General features: G+C 36.6%; 1 protein-coding gene across 6 annotated transcripts in view; it reads left to right on the top strand.

The window, feature by feature from the left end:
• Positions 1-6,640, top strand: part of DGKB (diacylglycerol kinase beta) — a 782,610-nt gene extending 775,970 nt beyond the window's left edge. For 5 of the 6 annotated variants that reach the window (XM_004377414.2, XM_023732276.1, XM_023732275.1 and 2 more), the window contains one exon: positions 5,742-5,881. In XM_004377414.2, the coding sequence (XP_004377471.1) occupies positions 5,742-5,849 (108 nt within the window). In that variant the 3' untranslated portion in view covers positions 5,850-5,881. Of the gene's footprint in view, positions 1-5,741 lie in introns of all 6 variants that reach the window. The other variant, XM_004377415.2, reaches the window with a different exon arrangement.
• Positions 6,641-24,934: the final 18,294 nt, after the last annotated feature.

Here is a 24,934-nt window from a genome sequence, read left to right as displayed (position 1 = left end):
ATGAAAATGGTATTACATTAAAATTCCTGTATTAATGATGAGGGAAATGAAGCATAGTAACCTGTCCCAAATCTCCAGATAGGTAGTCTATATCTTAACCACTGTGTTATTCTGCCTCTGAAAATAATTATATAACCACTTTTTAAAAATCAGTATAAAATATATAATCATTGAAACTATGAAAATGTCAACTGCAGAACCAAGCGTTGACCCACAATCACGTTTTCTTTCCTATAAAGCTGTTAGAATTTCTCTTTTTTTCTTTTTGCAATGTCATCCTAAAAATAGTTCTCATTTTTTTTAAAGCCCCACCATATCAATTTGCCTATTGTCCCTACTCCCTTTATATGGCAGAAGTCCTTCCTGCAGGTTTCTCTCTAGATCTCTTGCAAATCTGTCATCCTGGAACTGCCAAAAGAAAATTACTCATACTGGTTGGATCCTCTTTTTTCTGAATCTCTTAGTTCACTCATTTGTTTTACTGGAAAACACCTTCAAATCTGTTTTAAATGGGATTTAGAGGTGAATTCTCCACGTCTTTTTATATCTACGTCTTTTTATATCTGAAATGTCTTCATTCTATCCTTGCATTTAACAGTGCTTGACTGTTTATGGAATTCTAGGTTAAAATTAACTTTTCCTCAGCATTTGAAGGTATTTCTCCATTGTCTTCTAGCACTGATGTTTCTGGGAAGTCTGATACCATCCTAATTTTTATTTCTCTGTGACTTCCCCCTCCCCACCCCCCTGAGGACATTTAGAATCTACTTTTTTATCCCCATGCTTTGAAATTTCATCATACTGTGTAATTTGAGCTGGGCAGGACAGGGATAGAAGTTTGACTGGCAGAAAAGAAAGGGAAGGCTTTTCAGGGCAATAACTAGAACAAAGGTATAGAGGTGGGAATTGGAAGGAGAGCTCAGAAGATTTGAAAGTCAGCAACTCCTGGATTAAGTAGCCCTGGTGGCACAGTGGTTAAGCGCTTGGCTGCTAACTGAAAGGTTGGTGGTTTGAACTCAGCAGTTGCTCTGTGGGAGAAAGATGTGGGAGTCTGCTTCTGTAAAGATTACAAGCTTGGAAACGCTATGGGGCATTCTACTCTGTCCTACATGGTCTCACTATGAGTCAGAATTGACTCGACAGCAACTGGTATCCCCTGGATTCCAAACCCAGCTCTTGCATTTAATAATTTGAATAGTATTATGTAAGTTACAGAACCTATCTAAGCCTTTTCTTTCTCTACTGTAAAATAAGTATGTTGATAGCTACCATGCAGAGTTGTTGGAAGGATTAAATTAGATAATATACAAATAAAATTATGAAACACAATTCTTTCAATAGCAGGTAGGAGAATTCCTTTATAAGAATAGGCCCACCCCTGTTTTTGTCTTAACAGAATCCTTTGATAAGCCTTCAGGGGGATAGATGTGGCCTCCAAGGACTAAGTAGTGAACCGAGTGTTCAGGTAACATATGAGAAATGCTACTCTTCATAATAAAGGGTTGTTGTTGTTAGGTGCCCTCGAGTCAATTTTCAACTCATAGTAACCCCATGTGACAGAGTAGAACGGCCCCATAGTGTTTTGTAAGCTATAATAATCCTTACGGAAGCAGATCTCCAGGTCTTTCTCCTCTGGAGCCACTGGATGGGTTTGAACTACCAACCTTTTGGTTAGCAGCCGAGCACCTAACCGTTGTACCACCAGGGCTCCTAATAATAAAGGATAATGGGAATATATGATGCTTATGAACAGAGAATCAGAAAGAAAAAACCAGTGAGCTGGGCCAAATGCTGTCTGGCAAATGAGTCCGGGAAGACCCACTCCTCTTGCCTCCAATCTGAGGTGTAGCTAAATAAAGTCTTTGGCTGTAACACAAACGTCTAATGGGAATAGATATTGTTTGCTATGTTCTGTGAAACATAAACCTCCTCTTCTACCCCTTTTTGAATTTATAATTTTATTCTATAGTCTTTAATAGTAGTAATTTTATGGTAGTGGGCTCTTGCTGAGGTTAGTGCAAAGAGGTGGACGACATGGACAACAACTGAGTACACATGTAAAACCTGTTGCTGTGGAGTCGATTCTACTCATAGCGACCCTACAGGACAGAGTAGAACTGCCCCACAGAGTTTCCAAGGAGCTCGTGGTGGATTCGAACTGCTGACCTTTTGGTTAGCAGCCGTAGCATCCAACCACTACACCACATGTATAAATCACTCAGCATAATGCTTTACATGCAGTAAGAACCAAATAAATTGAACTTATTATTCACTGATTGTGATTTTTTAAATTTTTTCTATTATTTTTAATATTACAATTATGAGGGAGAGTCATCTGGCGAGGTCCAAGTGTATAGTCTCCATTTATGTTGGTGAAAAAAAGTATTTTCAATGAAGAATTCATTGGTCTTGCAAAATTCTATCATGAGATCTTTGGCATCGTTTCTATCACCAAGGTCATGTTTTCCAGCTACGGCTCCTTCTTCTTTATTTCCAACTTTCGTATTGCAATCACCAGTAATTATCAATGCATCTTGATTGCATGTTTGATCAATTTCAGACTGCAGAAGTTAGTAAAAATCTTCAATTTCTTCATCTTTGGCCTTAGTGGTTGATGCGTAAATTTGAGTAATAGTTGTATTAACTGGTCTTCATTGTAAATGTATGAATATTACCCTATCACTGACATAGCGTTGTGCTTCGGGATAGATCTTGAAATGTTCTTTATGACAATAAATGCAACACCATTCCTCTTCAATTTGTCATTCACAGCAGAGTAGACCATATGATTTTCCAATTCCAAATGGCCAATACCAGTCCATTTCAACTCACTAATGCATAGGATATTGATGTTTATGTGTTCCATTTCGTTTTTGACGATTTCCAATTTTCCTGGATTCATACTTCAAACATTCCAGGTTCCGATTATTAATGGATGTTTGCAGCTGTTTCTTCTCATTTTGAGTCATGTCACATCAGCAAATTAAGATCCTGAAAGCTTGACTCCATCCACATCGTTAAGGTTGACTCTACTATGAGGAGGCAAATCTTCCCCAGTCATATTTTGAGTGACTTCCAACCTGAGGGGCTTATCTTCTGGCACTATATCAGAAAATGTTCTGCTGCTATTCATAAAGTTTTGTCTGGCTAATTTTTTTTCAGAAGTAGGCCACCAAGTCCTTCCTCCTCGTCTGTCTTAGTCTGGAAGCTCAGCTGAAACCTGTCCACCATGGGTAACCCTGCTGGTATTTGAATACTGGTGGCATAGCTTCCAGCATCACAGCCACAAACAAGACCCCACAGTACAACAAACTGACAAACACGTGGAGGATTTTGACCATAAGAGTGATTAAACAACTAAGAAAATGGATTGTGGATAACATTCAAAATAGGACTGGCAGTCAACCTGCTTAGAAACTGAAAACTAGAACTCCGTGTTAGTTATCAATACACATAAAGGGTACATTATGTCAAGAGCACTGAATAAGGTACTGTGCTATTTTTCAAAGGAATAAGCACCTTCAAAACAAGATTTCTAGCATAAGGATGGTCATGATCAAACAAAATTCAGATACCTAAATAATACACAGAACAAACAAAAATCTCATACACAATAACCATGTGGCATTTTGGTTATGCTTTGTCATAAATTGATGCTAACTTTGTGTAAGTGACTGGAAAGATATATTTCTTCCAAAATCTTAACAACAATAATTTTGTAACAATGACCTTGTTTCCCAAAATGTCCTGATGCTATTTTACCCTCTAAATAATTCAGTCCATTGACTGTGAATAAGAAATCTATACCTTCTCAGTTTAGCTGCTAATGTTTTATTTGAATCTAAGGTTATCATACAAGTAATATGTGAAAATTGCTTCCCCAGGTACTCATTTAGAAATGATAATTCTCTGAAAAATTATTCATTACCAGCATTAAAACAAAACAAAATAATAGTGTCTTTCTACATAGCCTTCTATTTCGGCATCTGTAACAGTAAATGTACTTGTTAAATTTCTCTTTCCTACTAGACTGTAACCTCTTGTGTGCAGAGACTGTGCATTGTTTATTTATGCAGAGTTCTTGGTACCGTTTCTGCAACATAGTAGAGGCTCAATAAATTTTGTCAAGTGAATAAGTTAATTAATGATACTGTACTAGATACTGTCCAAACCTAGGATTCTGAGGAGTTAAGGTACAAATATAATCTAAAGCCAAATTATTGAGAGAAAATCTGGTAAAGACCATTTTCAATGTGTATAGATAGGTGAATTCTGGCATCTTAATCTCTGGCTATCGATGACCCAATTCATAAGATAATTAAAAAAAAAAAAAAAAAAAAATCAGAGATCCAGAGAGTTTGGGGCTGGTTTGGCCTGGTGGCCTTTTATAGGTGCAATTTATTTTTACAGTCAAGAGAAGAACATTGAATTCTTTCAGAATAACCTGATTCCAACAGAGTTAAATAAAGTTGTTCATCCTTTCAAGGTTTGTCACATACTTCTGTCTTTCCAGACTCTGAAGTAAATTTCCATCCCCCAAAGGCCCCAGTGACGATTTTAATGATGCTGTCATGTGACATGCTTTTTTTTGTTTGTTTCGTTGCTATTAGTGAATGACAAGTGAAGGATATTCATTTTAACTTGAAAATGTCAGGTATGCACTTTAAGAGATATATTTTTTGCAGCTTTTAATGAGGTGGTGTTTCCTTTTGAAAGAAATACTCATCTCTGATGCTGGTACTGTGCAGGTGACAACTGATATTTAATAAGCGATGGTTCTTGTATTAGTCGCAGTTCACTAAAGAAAATGTCTCAGATTGCTTTTGAAAAACTCTTAGCGTCACTAGCCCAAAGGCAAGATGTGACCTTTTTATTACATAATGAGAATCATTTATTATCTTACAATGTATCTTAAAGTCACAGACAAAATGCCACTTTGATAATTGCTTTCAATTAGCTTTGAGCATAGCATATATTCATAAAACGTCTTCTCTAATTTAGACTTGAATTAGAGAAAATTGCAGACATAATCTACTTTAAGGTTGTCTCATTTAAGGTGATTCGTAGTTTTAAATCAAAGAAATCAAAACGAATAGCTTTAGAACAGTCTCTCAAACTGTTTTAAGCAGGCTTTTCAATATTTGATTCTATTCTATTACCAATTAATTATCAAATTAGAAAGCGAGTTCATCATTTTTGACCTTTTATGCATGTTAACTTTTGACTTTCATTCCTAATGATTGTTTTGAAATTAAGCCTTGCAGTTCGTGTTGAAAGAAAGAAACAATCTGATTAGCAAGATAAATAAGACTTGCCTTGATACCGAGTGAATCTTGATGTTGGGCTGTAACTGGGATTCTGAATACTGTAATGATACATCCTTTCCTGCCTTAAATCAGTGATATATAACTAATAGTCAAGAAATGATCCTAGATATTCATGAAGCTAAATAGGGAGCATTGGGTAAGTTTAGAGGTAATGTGCCGTTTAAAATTTGACCTTGGGTAATTTTTATTTTTTATTAGTATACTGAGCATTGGAATATGGTTTAAATGCATATATTTATTTCCTTTAAAATTACTTTTTGAGATAATAGAAACTCTGGAACTATATTTTACACTTGTGATGTTTTAGCAACTCACAAAATATTAGTAACTTTAACAGAGATTCTCGCAAATTAGTATTGTGTCTGGAGCTCATGTTGTTCTCTCTCTTTCTCTATTATTTTTTTTTTCCCCTAGATAAAAATTACCCACAAGAACCAAGCCCCAATGCTGATGGGCCCTCCTCCAAAAACCGGGTTATTCTGCTCCCTTGTCAAAAGAACAAGAAACCGAAGCAAGGAATAATTCTGTATCGTTTCATTCTTAGAAATCTAATTAGTATAATTGGGCCATGGAACACTTATGCTGGAAATCTCTGAACCGTTCCAAGTCTCCTGCTCATGTAAAATCATTGAATTGGTTTAACGGTTTTTGTTACTGAGCTAATGTAAAGTTCAGCTACTAGAAAATTTATTGTCTCAGTTTTTATAGGTATCTTTGCATGAAGAAAGCAGATCTTTACATTAAGTGATACTGCATATTTTTGTTGCATGCATTCCCATAGATTTTATGTCTTCCACCCATACTTCCCCCAATTTCCATTTACCAATGTGTGGGAAAAACCTGTGAAACATAGAAAAAGAAATACCATGGTAAATATGATTCTCTCAGTGTGAAACAAATTATTAATAAGCACTAATCAGTAATGCTACAATAAATGTAATCTCAGATTGCTATACTTTTCCCTTTTAGAATCAAACAGCAGATCAATGATCTTTGACCTATGACTTGAGGAGAGACTTTTAATTCAAAGATTTTATTAAATAGTTGCCTACGAAGCCTTGCTATACCTAAATAGTTTGTCTTCAACATCTTAATGCTGTTGAGTGGAATCTAAAATATCGGGTATAAAGTTTTCTCGTTCTGAAAAATAGAAAGTGTTTTTCTGTTGTTTAGTTTTGTTTTTAATTCCAGAAATAAGTGAAGACATGTTATTGGCAGTAAAGTGTTGTAATATGACAAGCTTGTTCATTGCTGCATGTGAATCTAGAAGAAAATTTGTAATCACACCAGTAACCAAATAGATGTTTTAAACTATGTGCCTAATAAACTGTGTTTCCCACCAAAGATTCAGCAAAAGATGTTTGAGAAATGGGTTAATGCACAATTAATTAAGCATTGTGGAGCAAATTTATTGTTTTTATGGTTGATTTGGTGATGGCTAAAACTCTGCAAGAGGGTGAGTTATCCATTAATTATAATTAAAATGCTCACCATTCACAAATAGGCCATACAACAGCTGATTTCTTACTGTGTTGGTCATTTATAAATATAGGTGTCTGAAATTTTTAATGGATCAGTTAACTACACTTGAGGGAAGTAAATGATTGTGTCAGTTCCTTTGAGTATGAAATTGGCACCTGTAATAATATTGAGCTGATTGAAGCAAATCATGCATGCAATTAGCCCTTCCCCATCCTCCCTCACCCCCATCTCTTTCACATTTCAAATGTTTATTTGAAAAAGATGGCCTGGATCATTGTTTAAAGTGTTCATGGCATGGTTGGATTCTCTGTTTTAAGAAATCACGGAATGTCACTTTTCTTAATGTTTCATCAAGCGTGTTATAAAACGAAACGCTATTCTCAGCAGTCTCGGTATTGTTGTTTCTTCATATTGACCTGCATCTCATGATCGCATGTTTTATGTTTTCAAACATGCTGTAAGGAAAACAAGTGCTTGAAATGCATGATTTATTAGTTTTCCCGCTCCACTCTGCATTAAACTGCTAATGATTTATCAGTTCTATTTTTCTATTGATTCATTCATCTTTGAATAACGAATTGCAGTTAGTGATTCTGTTGAACACAATTCTGTGCATGGATTTATGGATTTCAAGTGAAATTGCTATAATTTTAGTTCTTCTGTTTGAAAATTCAGCTGAATGCTGTTGTATCAAATAGCTACTCTCAAGCAATCTACTATAGTGGGAGATTACGTATAAAGTGCATTCTTTCAGTGTTTCAGGAACATTAGAAGGTAAATATTAATCAACAATAAGTTTAATTGCTTTAAAAATAAAAAGCTTTTCAATAAAATTAAGACACAATTTAGCATTCCCTAGAATATTATCATTACAACTGCAAATTTAGCACAGCAATCACTTGCCCTGATATAATAAGAAAAGAAAGAAAAAAAGTTATGTGGCAGAGCGTTAATCTAGACCGTAAGAAATCTCAAAACAGTAACAAATACATTACTAACATAATGTTACATAACACTTACATTGATTTTGTGTATCTATGGTTACAGGTAATAAATATTTTCCTATCAATTGACAAAATTTTCTGCAATGGGCAGGCAGGCTTTGTGTTAAAAACGTATTTTGAAGCCACAAATTATTTTATGTTGGGTACAACATACAATCATTTCTTGGCTACCTTTTATAGTATATAGTTTGAAGGCAGCAACAGTTTGTGAGTCATTCTGAACAATCTGTGCAGTGGAAAGCTGTTGAATAGACAGTGAGATGATATAAATTAAACAACCTGCCTATAAGACTTCAATAATGGAAATAATGGGATACAGCTTCACCTCAATGTGCTATATAATTACAATTAGTGCTAATAGTAGTTACTCAGATTTTCTCTCAGTTGGATTCATTGGTACTGATAGTGAACATTCAAATATGAATCAAATGTTATTTTCCCAGGCTCATTTTCTAGAGCTACTGATGTGCTTGCTCTCCAAGTACACTACTCCTGGGGTTTAGGAAGTAGAATTTAAAAATCTACTTTGATAGTTCTGAAGTCAGAAAAGATATGCTCCCCATTTTTATGACAGCTTCAAGTGAAAAATATATATTTTAAGGAAATTCTAAATGGAAAGTTCTATGGTATATTAAAATATTGAATAATGAATGTTAGCTTTTACACAGTAGAAAATTTTCTTCTATGTGTGCGGGTGGATACTTGAGTTGTTAACCTCTTTTAAATATAGTAGATATAGCATTCAAAAATTTTAAATAGATGAAGCTCTTAAATGAAAATTAACACTGGGCTTACGGGGTTCAAGGGAAAAGAGATATCCACTCTGTTAAACATTGTCATATGCTAAGTTGGTAAACCGAGAGAGATTCCAGAATAAACTTGGATATCCACACTTCTAAGAAATAGGGTGAAGATACCTATGCAGAACCAGAAATTTTAAAGGACATAAGTGTATATTTCCACTTACAATGTGTATAGCATGTGTATTTGATGCTAATAGTGTTGATCAGTCTATTGTGGTAGAAGGAAATATCTTGTAGGAAGTGGAAAAAATAACATTTTAAAACATTTCTTATTGGAAATAGGTCATGCGCTCACAAACAGAATCCAGCAAGAAGCTCAGATTTTTAGTGTAGATAGTCTATAACAGGCAAAAATTTCAACCCAGTCAGGACTAATAAATCATATATGTGTTTCCACATTTTGTTTTGTTTTCCTTTTTTAGGGGGATGGGAAGCAATTGTAATTGTGAAGGAAGAATTTGTTTTTGAATCACGGACTGTGTAATAAATCTTGAATAAGACAAGATTTTTAAACGGCTTCATTCCTTTTTGTATCAAACTTAGTTTTGTCTATTGTTAGAAAAGCAAACTGGACTATTCTTGGCATACATGACCCCCAAAGAATGTATTAAAATATAGTACATATATTCAAAATGAAAAGAGTAAGCCCTTATAATATATGTTGTGGATATAAATTTTAAGGAATAAATAAAAATGTGCAAAAGAAGAGCTTTGATTTTGTGGAAGATGGAAATCATCTCTTAAAACTCCCAATTAAATTGCATTGTATTTAAATGAAGTTTGAGTAAACTCACGTTTGAAATATTCTGTCCATCCTTACTGTGTTTAAAAATATAAAATTCATTCGATTATAGTATCCTAATTATTTTCTCAGAAAGTGTTATATTCAATATTTTGCTTTTTGAAATAAAAATGTTAACCAATCAGTGAAGTGTCATTTCTTACTGCCATTTTGGCCAAATTTCGCCAGTAAATTAACTGTTCAAGCAGTCTGATAGTCTACCTACTTATCTGCTAGAGGTACCCAGGGCAGCCACCCTGCCTTTTGTCAGTGAAGAAGCAGCATGGGTATTTTGTGTGTGAATTATGTGTCCTTATAACTGAGCCTTTCTGCTTTGTGGTATTTTGGGCCCTAAGTTGCTGCTATGGACATTATTCTAGCAATTTCAAAGATTCCAGAAAAGCCAAAAAACTAGCTGATGAAGTTGTGGGAACTGAAAGACTAGGCCTAGGGCTTTCTATGGACTTGAGTTAAATTTTCTGAATAAAAACAATTTCTAATTTTATTTTGTGTAACAGATTTCAACAAATATTTCCTGAACACTGACTAGGTGCAAGATATTTTGCTTTGGGGCTGCAGCATTAAAAAAAAAATCCCTTCTCTAAAGATCTTTCCACTTTTTGGGTAGAGTTAAAGTAAATTATGACCATACTACATGGTGGGCTAAGGTAAGAACAAAGGTAAGTAAAATGAGATATATATTCCAAAGAGGAAAGGATAATTTGGTTGGGGGAAATTCAAAAAGGCCTCCAGAAAAGGTAGATCTAAAATGGCTTTTCAGAGTAGCTAGAATTTTACATAAGGGAGGGGTAAGGGGAAAAGTAGAAAGAAGATTCATCTGTATTTTTACTGTCTATTTCTACGTCTTCACATGAATGTCCATAGGCATTGTAAAATCAAAATCTCCAAAACATAACTCACCTCTCTCTCCAGCATCAACCTATGTGTTCCTGCTCCTGTATTCCTTCCTCAGTGAATTAGTCTCTCAGGTTAGAACCTAAGGAATCAAACACTCCACTTCTTTTTCTAAATGGTCACTCCTACCAGTCCCAACAACTTTAGCGCCTTAATATTTGTCAAATCCGTTCCCTCCTTACTATCCCCTCTGCCTTTGTTCAGGCTTTCGTCATTTCATACACAAATTGTAACTGTAGTCAAAAGTGTTGGATCCAAGTTTTGTGAGTATTGCAAACCCACTGCTGTGGAGTCTATTCCGACTCATGGCAACCCTGTAGAACAGAGTATAACCACCCCACAGGGTTTCCAAGGCTATAAATCTTTATGGAAACAGACTGCCACATCTTTCCCCTGAGGAGTGGCTGGTGGAACCATCGACCTTTTGGTTAGCAGCTGAGCGGTTTAACCACTGCATCACAATTGAATGAGATCTCATTAAGAAAAAAAATTTAAAAATTACAAAGAAAAATATTTATTTAGAAAGAATCGTCTGACCCATTTCCATATTTTCCTACATATTTTTGCTGCAGCTTCTTTGATCCCCTTTATAATTTTGTAATATTTTTCTACAGAGAGAATAAAAAGAACTCAGTCTTTCTTCTTGTACATTTGAATAAAACTTTCTAAATTGATAGTCTAGAAATTTATTTCATCTTCCAACTCCAGCCTTTTAATCTCACTTAGCAAGGTCCTCACAAGACCAGGAAGACACAAGGCCAGGAGGTCAGAAGGCTGGGGTTAAAGTGGCCACAAAGTGTGAAGTGGGGCAGTCTCCTTTTCAGATCCTTCTACTTTGGGTGAAAGATGCTTATCTAGGATACTCAAGGTGTTGTCAGGAGTCCTGGTGAATATGGTGACCTCCAGCATGGGACAGTGTGCCATGATGCTGGCATGGGACTGTCGGGCTGCTGCTTACTTCCTCTCTCTATTCCTCAAACTTTGGAACTGGTCCATGCAAGTGAGTGAGGCTGAAGCCTCAGCTTCAGAGCTTGAAGGTGAACCTGCCTTTGGAAGTTGTTAAGAGAATTCTGAGGACAAAGGTTTAAATTTTAATCCCAGCTGCCCAGTTTATAGAGTATGTATCAGAACAAAATTGGGTACCATAATCTCGCTAAGCCTCAGTTTTCTCATCTGTAAAATAAGGATGAACATAGGATCGGCAGATTATTGATCAGCAGGGTTGTTGTGAGAATTAAATAGAGATAATTTTCAAAATTATCTATTCAAATCATATTTGTTAGTTGCAACAGAAACAGTAATAGTAGCATTAAATCCTCTCTGTCCCCACTTCAGCCTTTCCTCTACAATACTACCTATATTTTTCCAGACAGAGGTGATACCCCTTACTGGATTGTCATTGCTAACATGAGAAAGCACAAAATTCTTAGGCAAACAAGAGTTTTCAGGAGCTGGACATTGCAGACATGTTCAGTATTCTCTCCCCTCTTATCCCATATGCAAACTTAATTCCAACTACTCTGTTCTACTTGCATTTTACCCAGATATGCCATGTTCATGGTTATGCTTTGGCAAATTTGATATCTGTCATAGTCATCTAGTGTCACTATAACAGAAATGCCACAAGTGGATGGCTTTAACAAAGAGAAATTTATTCTCTCACAGTCTAGGAGACTAGAAGTCCAAATTCAGTGTGCCAGCTCCGGCGGAAGGATTTCCCTCTTCTGTCAGCTCTGGGGGAAGATCTTTGTCATCAATCATCCCAGGTCAAGGAGCTTCTCAGCACAGGGACTCTGGGTCCAAAGAACACGATATTCTCCTGGCTCTTGTTTCTTGGTGGTAGGAGGTCCACATGTCTCTCTGCTCGTTTCTCTCTTTTATATCTCAAAAGAGATTGACTTAAGACACAACCTAACCTTGTAGATTAGTTCTGTCTCATTAACATAACTGCCTCTAATCCTGCCTCATTAACATCATAGAGGTAAGATTTACAACACGTAGGAAAATCATATCAGATGACAAAATGGTGAACAATCCACACAATACTGGGAAACATGGCCTAGCCAAATTGATACACATTTTGGAGGACACGATTCAATCTGTAACAATATCCATTAACAGATCCCCTTCCACCGGGATTGGCTTACCTTCATTCGGAAGGATTTCTGGAACCACCCTGGTCTAAACTGCGTTAGATGACTCTTTCTGGTATCTCTTTTCATTCCCACAAGACCCTCTGATTCCTATGCTAAAGTTCTTCTTACTCTGTGCTTTAATTGGTTACTTGTCTGATTCTGTTATTAAACTGGTAAGTCACTTGAAAGCCATTCCCGGATCCTATTTATTAGTACATGCCAGCGCCATCCCATATCAGATAATTCAACAATCTTTCAATAATATACTATACTGTTTATTTGGTAAATCACAATAAACTAATGTCAATACCTCAAAACAAGCATTTTCCATTATCCTTATAAGCTTTGGCTGAATAAAGTTACACACCATTCTGATATCCTTTTCACCTTTTGTCACTTTCCCTTATGCAATATTCCAACATTTCCAACTTTTCAGTTTATGCACTAGGCCCAGTATAGCACTCTGATGATACCACTGGGTATCCTTGAGACAGCACAAAGTCTCAATGCCTAGTGGGGTTGGGGATAGTGCATAGCTGCCTTAGATTCTCCAAGGAATGCTTGGGAGTGTGGCAGGCAGAATATTGCCCCTTCCCTAAAGATGTCCACCCCCTACTCTTGGGAACCTATTAATATGTTATGATACATAGCCAGGGGGATTAAGGTTGGAGATGGACTTAAGGTTACTAATCAGCTGAATTTAAAATAAAGAGATTATCCTGGATTGTCCAGGTGGGCCCAATCTAAGAGTCTTTTAAAGCAAAAGAAGGAGGCAGTTCAGAGTTGGAGATTTGAAGGTGCTACATAGCTGGCTTTGAAGATGGAGGAAGAGAGGCATGAGGCAATGAATACAGCCTCTAGACCCTGAAAAAGACAAATGATTTTCCCAAGAGCCTCCAGAAGGAAAGTAGCCCTGCCAGCCTCATGATTTTAGCCTAGTGAAACCCATTTTGGACTTCTGACCTGTAGAACTGTAAGATAATATATTTATGTAGTTTTAAGCCACTAAGTTTGTGGTTATTTGTTACAGCAGCAATAGGAAACTAATACGAGAAGGTAGGATCTCCATGTTGAGAACTGTTGCAGTAGATAAGCAGATTACACATTGATGCATTTTAGAATAGAGTAAAAATCCTCTCACTTAATCCTGCAATCCAGTACATATGTTCTCAACGTGGATGGACTTTGCTGCAGATAAATTTGTGTGTGGGTGTGGAAGAGAAAGGTGTTTTATTTTCTAAGTCATTAGTTTTTGGTTAACATCTAACAGAAAAAAATTGAAAAAAATAAAAGCATCCGTTGTTATGAGACCTACTTCATTGAAGACAACCAACTCCATAATTCATTGTTTTCAGGTGAAATATTTAATTCTGGTTTTAATTATCTGGAAGTTTACTATATAATATATATTTTTTCAATTCTCAGGATACTTATGACACTTTCTCCTTTTATCTGTAGTTGTAAGAAAATAATAGAAGGTGAGAGTATAAATGAGAGGTTTAGAATACTCCTCTTAAGTTAAATTATTTATGTTATGTCTTCTCCACATTTTTTTGCACATTCATTTCACAGGCTCAACTTCAGCAGGAGCAGTAGCTGAACAGAATCTGCTAATGAAGCCACCCTTACAAGCTGGGTCAGAGTCCTACTTTTGCATTTGGATTGCTATCCTAGCTCAAAGCTTTTGAAGAGGAGTGTGCTTGGAAAATGCTAATGAATTTAAGCTGGTTTATGTGTAATTACTAGATATTTAAATGCAAAAATTAAAGTATTTTGCAAACATTTTAAAGCATAAATGGACTTTCTAAAACTCTTCTTTATAGATCAGAATTTCCTGAGTCAAAGTGAGGTTGCCAGGTAGGTGAAAACTTAGCATGCCCTTAACTTGGGTATTTTTTCTATTCCAGAATCTTTCCTATTGTAACCAAGTTTTATACAGCTATTAGAGACTCTATTGCCATCCAGGCATACGAGGGAAATCAATCAATCAATTCAGCAGTCTTTTTAGTAAGGCTTAGTCTTTGGTATAATGGGAGGTAGCAATGGGCTGTATGTTATCAGAGTCTAAGTATTGGTCCAATAGTCCAGTCATATAACATAATATATTTCTCCCTTAAGACCCTTGCATTCCAAATGATATAGATTAAAAACAAACAAAAATAATTTTACAAATTAGAATGTAGAAACAATTGTTATTGCCCTAGTAATTTTTTTTTTTTAATTCATGATTTGCAGTTTTATACCATAGGTGGTTGTAAGAGGGTCATGCCCCCAGCTCTCACCTAAGTTTACCTCTGACGGTGGAAAGTTCCCTGCACACTGACCACTTCTCTGCCTACGAACAGTCCCTGCAAGGAAGCAAGCATGCTTGGACATACCTAAGCTCAACCCTGAAGTGCAGGCGGTAATATTCCCTGGCTCAACCCTCAATGAACTGGGGATGGAAGATCATTGATAAATGTGTCAGTATCCCTGTTCTTTTAGGTCTGACTATTCAGAGGTGTGGTCTACCCAGTTTCTTAGAGGATCTCCAGTGGGATTGAACCCCAGTTGCCTGTAGCAATAACCCACTCATTAATGTACCCTTTATTGGCTTGTCTGGCATCTTCGTTTCACTTTTCCCTATTTCTCACTTTTGTCTCTTGGTTTTACCTTCTAAATAAACTAGCAGCACCCAGGTCCTTGTCTAAGGCTCTGCTTTTGAAGGAAACCCAAACAAAGACTGTATAAATTTCCCGCCTAAGCCTGTTGCTCTTTTAAAGAGGCCTGTGTATTAAAGGTTAAAAGAAACGTTGCAAATCAAACGCTTAAGGACACCTGGAAGGTAACACAAGTAGTGTAGGCCACTGGTAAAAACTGCGGACGTGAGATTGATGACGGTAAGAACCGCGTCCCAAATAAAACACATGCACCTTGTTTACAGGAGGTTGTAGCTACTTGGGGCAAGTAGATTGCTGCCAAATGAGAAACTTAGACTGGAGAATCGGCCAATTAAGATTTGTATATGAAATTTTTAATTTTGAAATGTGGTGAGAAACAAATAAACAACAAGCAAAAACACTTCTGTAGGTTTGACTCAGCCCATGGGCTCTAAGTTCTCACCACCTTTTATTTAAGGACGTTTTTTCCCTCCGTCAAATATCAGTTCTGCAGTCAGAAGGCAAATTACTTGTCTATCTGACAATGATAAGACTCACTTCTGCCTTATCAGCCTTAATTACTCTGCTAAGAAATCATGATGGCAGTTGCTGTGAATTGTTTCCACTGAGATTAAATATGCTAAAACTCTTATGAAATAAAAAATGTTGCTTATCTCCTGCTGATTCCTTTAACAGATTTAGTACACGTTTACTGAAGGCCTATGAGCTCAGGGAACATCCCTGAATAAAACAGTCAAAGTATACTCTCTTTGAGTAGGATATATTCTAGCTGATATGAATTTTAAACTAGCTTTTAAGCCATTTAAAATGGCGATGTCTAACAGTTATTACTAAAGACTTTCCTGAGGCTGTACTAATTCTGGGAAGTTTACAAGTAAGTATTTTTTGTAACAAAGAATAGCCTTCATATTATATTATTTGTTTATTTGGGTTGCAATATTTGTTTCATCCTTGGTTCTCTACATATTCAGTTTTGTGGATTTCATGGATTCTCCAGAACTTTTACTACTACACAGTGAAGGGAAAGGGAAAAAAATGTCAGTGTAGTAGGTGATTTATTTAAATTACATGATGCTAATATATATGTTTTTAATTATTGGAGCTGAGGACAATGAGTTTAAAAGGAAAAAAAATAACCTTCTCATGGTCACGTAGCTAAAAACTAGGAACTTAATATCTAGACCTGAGTCTCTCCAAACTACTTTTCACTACTCATTGTATGAATGCTTCTCATCCTGGGTAGGGAACAATGTGCCAGAGGGTAAGATGAGTATCTTCTTGGATCACCTAATTTACCTAACTCAAATCAATATACATGTTTAAGATGGAATTAATATTTAAATTACAGTTCAGATTTGCCATAGGGTACTTAAATAATTCCAAGCTCCATGGTTTATGCAATCAGAAGTTTGGAAGATGCTTTGGGGAAAAGACTGCATTGCACGCAATTCTTTACCAACAGCCCAAATTTCATTTCTAAGTTGCAGACCTGTTTCAAACTGTCTACTGGTATCTCTACTTGGTTACTCCACAGGAATTACAAACTCTGTATGCTGAAACTTGACTCATCCACATTCCCACACACAACCTGATCTGCTGTTTGTATTTGCTTTTTCACGTAACAGAAGCATAATCCACTCTTTCAACTGACCCAGAGACTTCAACATTTATCTTCCTTAAACATCATATCTAAGCAGTCAGCAGGCCTTTAATATTCAATTTACTTCAGATCTTTTCATTCATCTTCTACTTCCATCTCTACTGCTACTCCCTAATTTTTGGCTCATCTCTCATGTGAACTTTTTCAATAATTATCTAACTGAACTTCCTGCTTTCTATTTGTTCTGCTTTTGATTTATCCTACCACATGATGCAAGAGATTTTTCTAAAATATAAATATTATCATGCTATTTCCTTGTTCAAAACTGTTCATTGACTCCTCGTTCCTATTACAAAATCTAAACTCGTTAACCCAGTAACCAAGACCCTCAATAAACTACCTATCCCATTTCCTTTCTTACTGCCTCACTCCTCTAACAGCCTATACTCAAGCCATTCTGTAATAATTACAATTCCCAGGAGGCTCCATCTTACAAAATATGCTTATCTTTGCTAGTTACCATCCTGTTCACTTTGCAGATTTCTATTTCTCTTATATTGATCAGTTTAAAGAGCCTCACTGAAGCCCTTTCTGATCATTTTTCCCAGTAGAAAATCTATTAATCTCCCTATGTGAGCTCTTTGCTTTATTGCACTGCTCACAGTGTACTGCAATATTTTATGTATGCATCTAATTCTTCACTAGATTGAGGACTTCCTTAGGGTATAGACTGATCTTTTTTAATCATTACATTCCTGGTACCTACCATATTTGGTTCACACACAAACATACCACGAGCAAATACAAACTATCTAGTGTCCTTCTTGTGGGTAGAAGTTCTGTTGTTCCCAAGCTCAACTTTTTATTCATTTGTTAGAATCCTCAGTATCTTGTCCACTCATATGTTACTATCTACAAATCTTTTCTTTATGCCCTTAATCTGAAGAGCCCTTGAGCATTTGCTTTTTTTTTTCTCATTTCTCTGTGTGAATTAAACGAGATAGAAACATATGTTGATAAGTCAATGAGACAAAAGACTGTTCTTCTAGAGGCTGAAACTATAATCATCGAAGTGTGAATTAAGATAAGGATCAGAATAAAAGGAGTAGCATGGAAAATTAGAGAAAGCATAGTGGAAATGGATACATCTAGATCTCTTAGGCACTTAAAAAGGAGAAACTCCTCTGAATTAAAGCAAAAAGGGCAGACGATCTTGTCAACTACCCTTGGTTCAGAACCAGTTTTGTAGCCCCAAGAATACAATGATTCTAGCACTGAAGTAGATTGTCCGCAGTTGTAATTAGAATGGGTCTCTCCAAAGAATTTAAGAGCACCTAAAACAACTATAGCTACAGGGATCACAATACAGGGCCCTGGAGAGAGCTGGAGAAAAATGTACAACAAAATTCTAACTCACAAAAAAATTAAAAAAGACCAGACTTACTGGTCTGACAGAGACTGGAGAAATCCCAAGAGTATGGCCCCCGGACACCCTTATGGCTTAGTAATGAAATCACTCTTGAGTCACTCCTGAAGTCACTCAGTAATGAAGTTCACCCTTCAGCCAAAGATTAGAAAGGCCCATAAAACAAAAAGAGACTAAATGTGCACATGAGCCTAGGTGCAAGGAAGAGAAGGCAGGAGGGGACAAGAAAGCTGATAATGGGGAACCCAGGGTTGAGCAGGGGCGAGTGTTGGCATGTTGTGGGGTTGGCAACCAATGTCACAAAACAATATGAGTATTACTTATTTAATGAGAAACTAGTTTGCTCTGTAAATCTTCAACTAAAGTACAATAAAAATAAAAATAAAATAAAAGAACTAAAGCTGACTTATCTTCAAGGACAGTGGTATCCACCAAAGTAATTAATGTGAGATCATATTTTCAAAATCCCCAAATCTCAGCAGTTTAGCAAAAGCTAAAAAAAAAAAAAGGAAAATGGTCTATTTCTCATTCACATCACAATCTGCTGTGAATTAGAATATATAATGTTGTCAAATTAAGAACATACCCTCTGAAGTCACTACGGACAGAGAGAAGAGAGTGTGGATAAACATACAGAGGTTTTATGAACAAGCATATAAATGACATGCATCATATCTATTCATATCTCATTAGTCAGAACCAGTCATACCAGAACCCAGTCATGTGGCCCTAACCTAACAGCAGGGTGTCTTAATTTTGACGCAAAGGGGGTCTGTGGATGTCTTAGGTGGTCTGTCAGGTGCAGCTCGAGGAAGTGAGACGCAGGAAGGCTAGAAAACAAATAGAATTTAATACCCACAGGTACCAGAGAGGAAACTACAACTTGCCTCCACACAAGGCCACACAGGGGCTTGAACCTGGAAGATACAACATAGAGTAGCCCACAGCAGTGCGCATGAAAGTCAGCAAGATAGAGAGCCTTCCCAGATAGTACTGACTATTTGGGAGAACCAGTTAGTTACTCAGGAGCAATCCAGCAGCATTCCTGTGGGTTACTCTCGGCCATGACAAGACCCAGTGATGTCACTAGGGTTGGTGTCACCCAGTACAGTAACTTATGGTGTCAATGCCCTCACCATAGACCTCCTCCTATACCAGACTATACAGAATCCTTAGTAATGTTTTTTGTACTAATATTACTTATAAATTGTAAATCATAATTCCAGTATATCACTCCTTCTTTTCCTTTAATTATTACTTCCTTCTCAAAAAAGTTATTGCTATAAGTTCATAAAACTAATTACCACAATATTGTAGCTAAACTAAAACACCAAAAAATTTGACAGAATCAGAGACTGTAAAACACCAGCAGCAACGAAAACAACAGCATGTAATACATGCAGATGAAACCGCATGATTCAAAGCATCTTATAATTGGATAATAACGACAGCTCTGACGGAAGTACGTTAGAAGGTTCAAAAAGCAAATTAGCGTAGAGTTTTAGCCTTGTAGATATATTGACATACGTAAGCTGGGCTTAGGAAAAATGTTTTTGTTGCTGTAACTAACAACAGGGATATTTTTATAGGCAGTCATTTGGATGTCACCCCCTCTGACTGTGTCACCCAGTGTGGTCCGCACCACCCCCCACATCCCCCTACTGATGCCACTGACAAGACCATCCCATCCTCGTCACCAATTGTCTTAATTTTGACCGAAAAGGGTCTGTGGGTATCATGGATGCTCTGTCGGGTGCAGCAGGAGGAAGTGAGATTCACGCAGAAAAGCCAGAAAAAAGAATTTGGTAGCACAGAGCCCAGAGAGGAAAAGCCTCACTTCCCCCAAGGCCACACAGGAGGTTGCACCCAGGTACAAGACAACAACAAGCAGAGGGCTTACGTAGGGCAAGCAGGGTGGGGTCTTGGAGTTAGCACACGCTGAAGTCTTATTGGTCAGTTTTGGAGTTTTTACTGCATTGCGCAGGAAATGGAGAAGTTATACTCACACGCATGCCCCATAAGGTCTCCTGTGATAGGAACTCGTTACCATCTTTTAACCTCTCTCTCCACTGCTATAGTTACTTACTCCTTGCCCCTCCCAACCATGCCCCATACAGCTGCCTCTGATTACAACTTGCAGGTCTAACTGGGTGAATGGGACCGTAATCTACCGTATTAGCAATCTGACTTCCCTAACTCCAGCATCTTTGTTTATAAAAAAGAAAAAATAAGACCTTTCACCAAGGGTGCTGTGAGAATTCATGAATACATGTTAAATGTTTATAAAATATCCGCTACAGAGCAGGTGCTCAAAAAGAGGTATCATGGTATTACGATCATTATTGTTGTTGCTATCATTATTATTATTATTTAGGTCATTTGGACAATCATGATCTCATCCTTCCCCCACAGAATGAAGATTCTGTTTCAGGTAATCTAGAACAAAACTTCCCATATATTGCGCAGCTATCTTTTGATGGCAAAATGCAAATTGCAAAGGTTTCAATTTTGAAATTAAAAACTGTAACTACCTATGTCTCAAATCCTTTGATGACATCCCCATACTATCATAGTGTACTTAAAATTCTCTGCACAGTTTGTCACCTACCTTCCTCTCCAACTTTATCTCTTACTACTCCTTCTCCTTGCTTTCTGTTCTCCGAGCATATCAGCTTTATTTTCATTCCTAAAATATACCTCCCTACAAGGCTGCTTTGCACAGGCTGTTCACACTGATATAGAGGGAGGAAAAAATGGTTTAGACAGAGCAAACAACCTGTACTTTCTGAGCGTTCAAATATCACTTTCTCATAAAAGCCTCCCCTAGGTTTCCTGATGTTAAGCCATTGAAGGTACTCTCATTGCAGCCGCAACTGTTGGAACCACCATGTCATCAGTGACCAGAAACGTAGGGGCCAAAACCAGTACTGGTGTTGCTAAGATCCTTACTGATGCTGCTGGAGCTCTCAGTATCAGGCAGTCACCCTCATTTGTCCTCTGCTATTACTTCACTGCCAATCACAAGATAGAGGCAGAAAAAAAAAGGCTTGTGCTTTTTGTGTGTGTGTTGGAGCCTCCTGACAGACTCCCATTAGCAAGGAAGCCAGATGACAAAGTTGTCTAAATATGTAGTTTACAGGCTTCCAGCCCTAGTATATATTCTCATAGCGTGATACATCTCAGTTTCATAGCATCTATCACTGATGAAATCTTACAGTCACTTGGGTGTTTTTTATTAATCTCTCTCCAAGGAATGTAATCTTCATAAAGATAGTGGAAATTGTCTTATATTTGCTTATTTTACTCAATAATTAGCATAATACCTGGCTCATAGTGGGTATGCAACAAATGTTTAATAAGTGAATAAATGAATATTATGACATGCTTAATTGTAAGGTGTCCCTAGTAATTTGCTGATAAGAATTACTAATACACTAATAATATATACTAGATAACCAATATATACTAAAGTAAATTATTAATTTTTCCTAAAATTGTGAATGGCTTCAAAGTTCTTACATAATAATGTGTATCTTCACTCCCTTGCTTTATAAGAAACTATTTGAGTAAGAAAAGAACAAGAATATTAGAAATACTCATTGTCTTAGTCATCTAGTGCTGCTGTAACAGAAATACCACAAGTGGATGGCTTTAACAAAGAGAAGTTTATTTCCTCACAGTAAAGTAGGCTAAAAGTCCAAATTCAGGGCGTCAGCTCCAGAGGAAGGCTTTCTCTCTGTCAGCCTTCTTCCCATCAGTGTTCCCCCAGACTAGGAGCTTCTTTGCGCAGGGACCCCGGTCCAAAGGATGCACTCTGCTCCTAGCACTGCTTTCTTCGTGGTATGAGGTCCCCCTGTCTCTCTGCTCACTTCTTTTATATCTCAAGAGATTGCCTCAGGACACAATCCAGTCTTGTAGATCCGGTCCTGCCCTACTAACACAACTGCCATCCATCCTCCCTCATTAACATCATAGAGGCAGGATTTGCAAAATACACGAAAATCACACAATTCTAGGAATCGTGGCCAAGCCAAATTGACACACACATTTTTCGGGGGACATAATGACACTCATCATCAATATCTTATCAAAACAGCAGCCCATAGTCATGATGAGTCTGTGGTAAGGAAGCATAGACCTCAAGTACCACGTCGATAACAGAAAAAAGTTTTGGAGAGTAGTTGACCTAGAAGACTGTTCTAACCCAACCAGAGCTCTTCAAGGAACTCTAAGGCTTCCGGTTCTCATTTCTCCTTTATCCTCCTCTAGCCTTGCATTCTTAGAAAGTGCATGGCTTTTAATATCCAGTTTTAATATTCAAAGCTTGCTTCACTGCATCTAGTCATTAAACATATTATGACTACAATGGAATTGGTGCAAAAAAAAAGGATAAAATAGGAGTTTAAGGCACTTAGCACCTAAAAGAGCTGCAGATGGGCTAAATAATATTTTCAGAATGTTTATACATATTTGTAACTTTTTCTGTGCTCTCTAGTAACTACATGCTGTGAGCTCTGTTTTCACATTCATGAAGAATTAGTTGGGTTCTGGCTTGCAATATTTTAGATCACCTTAACATATGTAGTTCTAAATAGCTGGCATTCTTTTGAGGTTGTTACATCACAGATTTTTTTTTTTTTCTTTTTCTCAATATGTGTAGTCTACCTTTTAGAGACTCTTTTCAAGAAAGTTTTGGCTATCTCTCACTTGTTTACACATATACTCAAGCTACCTGACATATAATATGGCAAAGTAAATTTAATTGAAGACAGGAAGAGACCTCAATCATGTATACCAAACCAAAGCAAACCCAGAGCCATCGAGCCGATTCTGACTCATAGCAACCTTATAGGACAGAGTAGAACTGCCCCACAGGGTTTCCAAGACAATCTTTACGGAAGCAGATTGCCACATCTTTCTCCCACGGAGTGGCTGGTAGATTAGAACCGCTGACCTTTCAGTTAGCAACTGAATGCTTTAATCACTGCACCAGTAGGGCTCCTTAAATCATGTATAGTCTATGTTACTTTCAAGACAATAAAGTTTATATCATGGAAAGAAATGTAAATGTATTATTGGAAATTTCTCATTCAACTGTATTTTTTTTTTAATAATAGGCAGAAGTAGAAGTTTCTTTTTGTTCAAACAGCTGAAAAATTAGCAGTGAATCTTTATTCAAAATGTTTTGTGGCTCAATAAATATTGGGTGAATAAATGTATAAATGAAGGTTTCTAAGTGATCTATGTTTTAAGTAACTTTTATTTTGCTGCCCAACATATAATATTAACATTTCAGAAAAATGAAATTTATAAATTAAAGAATAAACTCTTAGCTCTTTTGATCTTATATTGGATTTTAGATACTTCTCCTAATTTATAAAGTCTTCTAATCTGAAAACATCTGTCAACTTGCCATAAGGGGAAAAAGAAGTCATTAGAAAAAAGAAAACAATAACATCAGATCAATACACTTTCATAGATTTCACTTTTCCATTGGTTTCCGTTGAAAATATTTTTTGAAAGGCATAATAGCATCTCATTTTGTAAGTATGATTGAATTTCTGGAAAATTCAGTTTTCTTTTAGAGCTATTTTGGAATTTGACATTTTCAAAAGTGAAAAGCAGAAAATTTTAAAAGTTACACATAGTAAAACTTTAAAAAATTTACAGAAAAAAATATTCTGACTTCAACCTTTTAAAAAAGTAAATCTGTTACATAACAAATAAACCAGGTATCATCAGAAGCAGATGCCAACGAAAGGTTTCATTACTGAAGTCAAGAGAAAGCTTCATCATCTATGATCATTTCCTTCAGTGAAAGGCCAGTCAGATCCTTGGAATTCAAGCCCATGGTGTCTGAGTGGAAATCTACCAGTAGAAACCAAACAATTTAAACGAACAATAAGAAAAATTTTGAGAAGTTCTGAAAGGAAATGCTGAAAAAGTAGAGGCTAATTATTTGCATATCACAGAGGAGATTGAAATTCATTAAATGAAAAAAAAAACTCTTCAAGAGTTCAATTTTTCTGTATATTCTAATTTGGTTTGGAATAGATAGACTCTAATTCATGGTATTTTGCACCAATAGTGTTTGGGTTTTTTCTTTTTCTTTTTAAGAGTTAGTAGCTTTCTCAGATTTTTGAGAATTATATTTTAGAGCATTTGAATGATAAATAAAACCATTTCTTTCAAAGCCACTTTTGAAGGCATTCTGGGAATATATTATAAAGTTTACATAACTGTATAGGGAGCCCTGTAGGTAGTGGTTAAGAGCTACAGCTGCTAACCAAAAGGTCAGCAGTTTGAATCCACCAGCCACTCCTTGGAATCTCTATAGAGCAGTTCTACTCTGTCCCACAGGGTCTCTATGAATCAGAACCAACTCGATGGCACATAACAACAACGTGATATATTTATGTATATATAATATATATATGTATATAGGATATATATGTATATACACACACATATACACATATACATACATATATACATTGTCGTTGTTGTTAGCTGCCACTGAGTTACCTCAGACTCATGACCACCCCATGCACAATGGAAGGAGACACATCCTGGCCCATGATCAGACTGTTGTGCTTCATAGAGTTTTCACTGGCTGATTTCATGACGTAGATTGCCAAATCTTTCTTCATACTTAGTTACTTATTTCCTTCCATACATTGTTGTTAGGTGTCATTGAGTTGATTTTGGACTCATAACAACCTCATGGGACACGGTAGAACTGGCCCACAGGGTTTCCTATGCTGTAATCTTTACAGAAGCAGATTGTCAGGTCTTTCTCCT

Source organism: Trichechus manatus, unplaced genomic scaffold, assembly GCF_000243295.1.
Source record: "Trichechus manatus latirostris isolate Lorelei unplaced genomic scaffold, TriManLat1.0 scaffold00050, whole genome shotgun sequence".
Classification (NCBI taxonomy): Eukaryota; Metazoa; Chordata; class Mammalia; order Sirenia; family Trichechidae; genus Trichechus; species Trichechus manatus.
The sequence above is the reverse complement of the archived record's forward strand: the minus strand, read 5'-3'. Positions and strand labels throughout refer to the sequence as shown.